Source organism: Propithecus coquereli, unplaced genomic scaffold (genome assembly GCF_000956105.1).
Source record: "Propithecus coquereli isolate 6110/MARCELLA unplaced genomic scaffold, Pcoq_1.0 Scaffold643, whole genome shotgun sequence".
NCBI lineage: Eukaryota > Metazoa > Chordata > Mammalia > Primates > Indriidae > Propithecus > Propithecus coquereli.
Window position 1 is genome coordinate 430,205 of NW_012152430.1, and position 7,784 is coordinate 437,988.

At 43.0% G+C, this 7,784-nt stretch overlaps 1 protein-coding gene across 2 annotated transcripts in view; it reads right to left on the bottom strand.

Annotated features, from left to right (window-relative positions):
- Window positions 1-218: 218 nt before the first annotated feature.
- The window catches only part of GABRA3 (gamma-aminobutyric acid (GABA) A receptor, alpha 3), a 270,276-nt gene continuing 262,710 nt past the window's right edge, over window positions 219-7,784 (bottom strand). The window contains exon 10 of one of the 2 annotated variants that reach the window (XM_012659949.1): window positions 219-722. In XM_012659949.1, coding sequence (XP_012515403.1) covers window positions 387-722 — 336 coding nt within the window. In that variant the 3' untranslated portion in view covers window positions 219-386. The remainder of the gene's footprint in view (window positions 723-7,784) is intronic. The other variant, XM_012659948.1, reaches the window with a different exon arrangement.

A 7,784-nucleotide genomic window follows, 5' to 3' on the forward strand; every position in this document is an offset into this window, starting at 1 on the left:
CCAGTCAACAATTCTCCTCAGTCTGGACCTCTCATACAGTGAAAGCTCCCACTATAGGGAGTAGAATCTCTTGTTCTTTCTGCAGTGGGCAGAATACAATAAAATACATGCAGTGCCCTCAGCTGAGGGAGACTGGCAGACGAAGATGAGTAACTGGACAAATGGCAGTGTTTGATTTTGATGTGGATATATTCAGCAACGTTAAAAGGGACAAGTAATTTTTCTGTGTTTTTTTTTTCATTGAGATTCATAAATATGAATTGAGAGTCACAGCTTGGAGGGGGTTAAAAAGAAGAATCCTGAAACACATGAAGGGGAGCCTGGGTTTGGATGCCTGGATGCTTCATGGGGTATACAGTGCTCTGGTTGCTGTGCACCACCACTATCTACTGTTTGCGGATCATGCCCTTGATAGCTGACTCCCGGTTGACATAGGTGGCCCAATAGACCAGATTGAATATGGCAAAGAGAACAGGAAAGATGATGCGGGAAATTTTGTCAACCTTGCTGACACTGTTGTAGGTCTTGGTCTCAGTCGGGCTATCCTGCACGTAGGTGGCCTTGGGCGAAGCAATGATTGTTGGGGTTGAGGAAGCACTGGGAGTAGCGCCCTTGGAGATGGTGGAGAACTCAGTGTCCTTGGCCAGGTTTATGGGATAGGTGGTCCCCACAATGTTGAAGGTGGTGCTGGTTTTCTTTGTTGGAGCTGCTGGTGTTTTCTTCTAGAGGCCAGGAAAAAGAGGGGAGGGGGGAGAACAAACAATAGCTAATTAATTAATTACACAGAGAACCTTGAAAGGCTGCAGGGAGGGAGCAGCCATGAGGGAAGTTAAGGAATAGGGGCCATGAAGCCAATAGCACTAAGGAGCCAGGTTTGTGTCTAGGGATAACCGAAGATGAATTTGAAAACAGAAAATTTACATCATCCTGACTTTTTAGCTATGAGTCTTTGGCTAAGTCACTTTTCTTCTTTGAGCCTCATTTCTTCATCTGTAAAAATGAGAAACAAAATAATCTGCAGGGTCGTTGAGAGGATCAGATGAGAGAATGGCAGTAGAAATCACTGGTAAACTGTGGAAAGTTGGTCACATGTGGGATCTTGTATATCACGTGATTTGATCCTCACAGCAACCCTATGAGGTAGCTGGATGAGATTACTCCCATTTGACAGATGAGAAAACTCAGCCTCGGACTAAGTGGCGAAGCCCATACTTGCAATTTGGGCTCCTGACTTTTATCCAGGGCTACACTGTGCTGTTTTCTACAGGCATGGGACACTTTGTGGTTACCCGAGAAATAACTCCAAAAGGCCGCGACCATCAAGTGGCACATCTCCTGTGAGGAAGAGAGCTTGGCGAGTCTGAAAAGTCATTACATCTTAAAGACACAATAAATACCATGGCATATTTGCATGCATCATTACAACAGCATCCCACCCTTCATGCACTGTAACTGTGTTCAGCAAGCGCAGGGGCATACCAAGGTTTTCCATTCTTCCAAGGCTTCAGATAGGAGCTACAGCCCCCCTCCACAGAGCGATGCAAATGACCCCCTCTGACACAGCAAAGGCAAAAATAGCTGGAGGTGTGCTGTGACACTGCCCTTTGGGCTTATTTTTCAGAGTAAAAGAAACCCAAACATCCAGTAGGAAGTAAGCACATACACATGTGCCCATTTGTTCTCTTATATATACACTTGTATATACATGGAGCCTCATGGGAACATCTTTGATACAGAAGACAAGAAGAAGAGACAATGCTTAGAATCTGTTCTGAATCAGAATAGAGGGGCTGAGAAACAGGGGAGGCCAAAGGAGCAGGCCAGAGACAGACTCAGGCCAAAGGCAGTAGCCTAGCTCATAGTCTACAGACTGTTTACTGCCTCACTCCTCACTCTGGCCTTTTCTTCCTTCCATCTCTCTTTGGCTGTAGGGAAAAGTAGGTACAGATGAGCTTCAGAAATTCCATAATTTCACACACCTCATGTGCCCATCCTTCTTATTACTTTGCTTCTCAGCACCCAGACTTTACTCCCCCACTTCCTACTTGTTTCCTTCCTGGCTTTCTCTATTCCTACCCTCTCTTACGATCCCTTTCTCCTAATCTCTTTTGTTTTCTTTTCTTCTTTACTTCAGAGGCCCCGTCGTTTTTTGTCTTTTGTCCTTTAGACCTCACTGCCATTTACCTTCCTGATCCTAATAATAACTTTTGCCCAATATTTACTGAATGTCTACTGGGCCAAGAACTATGCCAGATATTTAGGAATAAGTGGAAAGGTTAAAACATTAGTCAGCTTCAGTCCCTGTCTTCCAGGAGCTCACAGTCCAGTGTGGGAGAGAGCCTTGTGAACACTCCATTGTCACATAATATGATTAGAGTCCTAACAGGTCTGAGTAAAGTGCTATGGGAATTCAGTTGAGGGAGGGACAAAGTACCTGCAGGTTTTGGAAAAGGTGGCTCAGAGAAGGCAATGAGGTTTGTGGTCTGGGTCACAAAAGATGAGTAGGAGCTAGCTCATCAGATGAAGATGAAGCAAAGGCCAGAGCACAGGTCAAGGATACTGTTTTTCTGAGGGAAGACAAGGAGTTTACTGTAGCTGGGTCACAGTGTGCATGACAGAGTTGCAGGAACTGAGGCCATCCAGACAGGCAGTGCCCAGCTCTTAAAAGGCCTTGTATGCCATGCTCTCTTGCTCTGCCTGCCTATGCTGGCCTTAGTGTTTTTAGTCAGGGAGGGGAAGTGTGACAGATAAGGGAATGTTTGTTTAAGTAAATGACCAGTCTGACTCATAGGATATTTTAAAAGCAATATTGTTCTTTCTTTTTGAGGATTATAGTCACATTGCTACAAGTGGAAGGGGAATGGAACTCAAAGGCTTCTAAGAACCTTGTAAATGGCTTAAATACTACATGGGACTCATTTATAATTAGCAAATTCATTGTGTGAATAGACTCCTGCTGCTAAATGCCTTTGCTATTAAATAAAAGAGTGTTTTACTTGTTTGCCTGCTTACTTATTAATTTGCTTAGTAATCTCTTTTTTCATGGGTAAACAAAAAAAGGAAATAAAGGAAAGAAAAAAAAAACACTACCTTGACTTTGCTAGAAGGTTTCACATGTGTTATTTCATTTAGTCGTTTTATAAGCTGGTTATGACCAAGTCTCTGAAACAACCATTCTGAACAACAAACGCTTTCTTTAAATCCAAAGGCACTTTGTGTTCTATAGATGAGTAAAAGCAGCAATTGATTTGATCACAGATATTTTAAGTAATAAAGGAAGATAACCTTTTAATTTTTCTTACCACTTCCAACATGACACATTTTAATCAGCCACTATGACCTTTACTAAATCATTACAGAAGGAAATAAAAGCAAAATTTGTAGTGTTAAGGAGACAGGAGCAGAAGGCAGAGGTGAATGGTTAATATTTCCCCATTTCTGCAACTAGTTTTCCAGTATTTCTCCTTGACAGATAAAGAGTAAATTGACTTAACTTTGATTGAATTGTCGTTTTATTCCTACTTCCTTAGCCAAGTGTCTGGCTCTTAGGCACATGATGGATGTTTACTGAATAAAAAAATACCCTCCACTGAAGATTCTCAATATGATTTCTGGTTTTTTCACCCTGAGTCTTAATCTCTGCTACATAGAGAGCATATCTCTATAGTTCAGCCTGGGGTAATTTCCACACCAAAAAAGCTGAGATTGACTCCTCCAAATTCCCCAAGCAGTGTGACTCCAGGACAAGAACACCTTTCCTTCCAAAAAGCCATTTCATGTGGGTTTTGGGATGGGGCAATAAAAACTTTTATAGACAAATTCATGTACAACTCAAAAGTATTCCTGAGATGACACTCCTGTCAATTGTTTCTAATTAAAGGGTTAGTTTGGGCACCAAGTTTACCTGAAACCCAGCCAGGATCTCCGAGTATATAGTTACATGGTCCTGTGCCTCTGTGTCAACCTCCTTATAGGCAACCAGCTTTTTTGAACCACAGTTTATAGAAGTGGGGCAAAGCGATGAAGTTTATGCTATGAGGAATTCAAAGATGAATAAAATCAACAACAGAAAAACAAATAACCCAATTAAAAAAATGAGCAAAGGACTCGAATAGACATTTCTCCAAAGAAAATACACAAATAACCAACAAGTACATGAGAAAATGCTCAACATTACTAGTCATTAGGGAAATGTAAATCAAAACCACAATGAGACACCATTTCACATCCATTAGAATGATTTACTATCAAAAAATCAGAAAATATTAAGTGTTGGTGAGGATGTGGAAAAATTGAAATCCTTGTGCACTGTTGGGAATATAAAATAGTATAGCCACTATGGAAAATGGTATGATCACTCCTCAAAAATTTATTAATAGAATTGCCACATAATCCAGTGGTTCCACTTCTGAGTATATGCCCCCCAAAATTGAAAGCACGGTCTCAAAGAGATATTTTTACACCCATATTCATAGCAGTATTATTCACAATAGGCAAATGATGGAAAAAACTCAAGTGTCCATTGAGAGACAAATCAATAAACAAAATGTGGTGTATACACAATGAAATATATTCAACCTTAAAAAGGAAGGAAATTCTGACTCATGCGACAACATGGATGGACCTTGAGCACATGATGCTAAGTGAAATATAAATGTTAGGTGATTTCACTTCTAGGAGGAACCTAGAATAGCAAATTTGTAGAGACAGAAAGTAGAATGGTGGTTGCCAGGGCCTGAGGCAAGGAGGAATGGGGAGTTGTTGTTTGATGGGTACAGAGTTCCAGTTTTGCAAGTGAAAAGAATTCTGTAGCATAACTATACACTTCAAAATGGTTAATATGGTAAGTTTGATGTTATATGTATTTTACCACTATTAAAATCATATATATAAGTATATGCAATCATATATATAATCATATATATATTCATATAATTCATCATATATATATATGATGAATCAGAGACCCTGCCCTCAGGAAATCTATTCTAGTGAGGAAGACTAATTAAAATAAGAGAGAACTAAAATATAAGGTAAAAAGGACAAATAAGAAACACTCAGGGGGAGGAACCAAGATGGCGGACGAGAAAAGCTGCCAGTCAGAGTGTCTCTGCAAAAAAGACAGATTTTGGAAGAAAGTGAAAAAAATAAACTAGCAGAAAAATGTAGATCAGGTGAGGGTTGGAAGCAAGGCTGCCTGAAACTACAGGAGACTCCACGGGAAGACCGTGCGAAGGAAAACTGGAAGGAGAAAGGTCCCCGAGAGGCTTGGGGACCAGCCACAAGGGTAGGTGGAGCAGATAACTTTCCCCTTCCTTGCATCTCAGACTGTTGGTAGGCTCCTGAGAGGCTGGAGAGACCTGCCAACACAGGCCTACAGATGGCTGCCGCCAGTGAGCGGTGGCCTCAGGCGGACATGGTGCATGGCTCCCAGCTCCCTCGGGGCACCACACCATGTGCAGACCCGAGCCTATAGGCAGACGCCACATTGCTCCATTCTCTCCTTCCCATTCCCTACCCATGGGTGCCCAGAGAGACAATTTAGCCATCACACAGAGGCATCTCCAAGGAATGGGACCTTTCCTTATGGGGCCTACAGCGGACTGAGGGGTACTCAGACTGTGAGCTCCCTACCCGCCAGCCCTCCCAGGTGCTGCTTGCCTGGGGACTCCAGGAGAATGGGGCAAATCCCAAGGTAGAGTGAAAACGATCCAGCTTGGGCACCCTGTAGGTGATTCGAGACAAGCAACCCTCCCCCTAGCAGGGTCAGGGATTGATCTCCAGGGCCCAGGGGTCAGGCCTGCAGAACAGACCCTGTACACCCAGATCATGATCGCACTGTCCCTGGGAACAGAAGGGAGATCTGTGAAAGAGCCTACTGAGGAGTGTGCGCCTTCAGGGGCAGATCAGCGTGCCTGAGCAGCAACTCTCCTCCCAAAAGAGGGCTGTACACCCAGCTCAGGCTGCGAACCTCGGTAGGGAACTTCCCGGCCAACATCACAGCCAGGGGAGATCCATCGGCCTGTGGTCCTGCTTGCTGGCAGAGGCCTGGGGGAGGCCACAGAGAGGGGGAGGGTGGAGGGGAGCGAGACCTGCTCCAGAGTGCGAGTCTGAGACATACCCATCCCCCAAGCCCAGACTTTTCAGCTGAGTGGAGCCATTTCAGCCCCTCCTGGCATCTTTGCACAGAAGCAAAGAACAGACCTTTGACCCCTGCTAAAAGCAGTTGTGGAGCCTGAGGGAAGGCTTACCCAACCCAGCCCCACCCAGACTCACTCCCGGACCGGCCCCGACTGAGGTAGAGAATAGGCACAAACCTTGAAGTCCCCACCCACCACCCGAGGCATAAGAGAGCCTCTGCAGAGGAACAAGAGCTGGCTACAGGACTCAAAAACAGCACTGCAGCTCGCTCCTCCCAGCAAGTGCCACCTACTGACAGGGAGGTCTTTCTGCACACCCTTTTACTGCATCTACTGATTCATCATAAAGGATGTGGTCAAATCTCACCCACAAACACCACCTACTGGCGAAGAGACTAAACAGGGTGTATCATTATCGAAACAAAAATCTAAAGGCAAGAAGGAACAACTGATCCAGATGGGAAGGAACCAGCAAAAGAACTCTGGAAGTATGAAAAATCAAATGGAAATCAAACCACCAAAGAGGAACAACAGCTCCCTAGCAATTGACATTAACCAAACTCAGAACACTAAAATGACAGAAGAATAATTTCAAACATGGATTGTATGAAAACTCAATGATATGCAAGAAAAAAATGGATACCAACACAAAGAAACCACAAAAAAAAAATCCAGGACTTGGAAGAAAAATTCACTAAAGAAATTGAAATATTAAAGAAAAATCAAACTGACCTCCTGGAAATGAAGGACTTATTCAGGGAACCACAAAACACAGTGGAAAGCCTCAAGAACAGGGTAGATCAAACAGAAGAAAGAATCTCAGAGATCGAAGACAACTCCTTCCAATTAAATAAGTCAGTCACAGAGATTGAGCAGAAAATTAAGAGAAAAGAAATAAGCCTACAAGAAATGTGGTATTATGTGAAAAAACCGAGCCTGAGGGTGATAAGGGTTCTGGAAGGTGAAGAAGAAAACACGCAATGGCTGGATAATCCATTTGAAGAATTAATAGAGGAGAATTTCCCAGGCCTTGCTAAAATCTAGATATACAAGTACAGGAAGCTCAACGGACCCCAGGGAGATTCAATGCAAATGGGAAGACACCACGTCATGCAGTCATCAGATTGATCAAAATATCCACTAAAGAGGCCCTTGTACAATCTGTAAGGCAAAAGAAACAAGTAACATACAAAGGAAAGCCCATCAGAATAATTGCAGATTTCTCAACTGAAACCCTACAAGCAAGAAGAGACTGGGCCCCATTCTCACTCTTCTGAAAGAGAATAATACCCAGCGTAGAATCTTGTACCCTGAAAAACTAAGTTTCATATATGAAGGAGAAATAAAGACATTCTCAGATAAGCAAAGACTGAGGGAATTCATCAAGACAAGACCAGCTCTCGAAGAAGTACTCAAAACAGAATTACACAAGGATCAGCACAATAAACACTCTTGAATGTAAAATCACTCAAAAGTTAAACATCAAAGGCCATAAGAAACGACAGTGATCTAGCACCTCTCACACTTTCCTTAAAGTTAAATTTTAAGGAAACTTAAGCCCATTATCCAAAGTGGGGCACCACAAGAGCAGAAGAACGGGATCCATTTGTACTCACCGTCAAATTGGTATTAAATAATCAACAC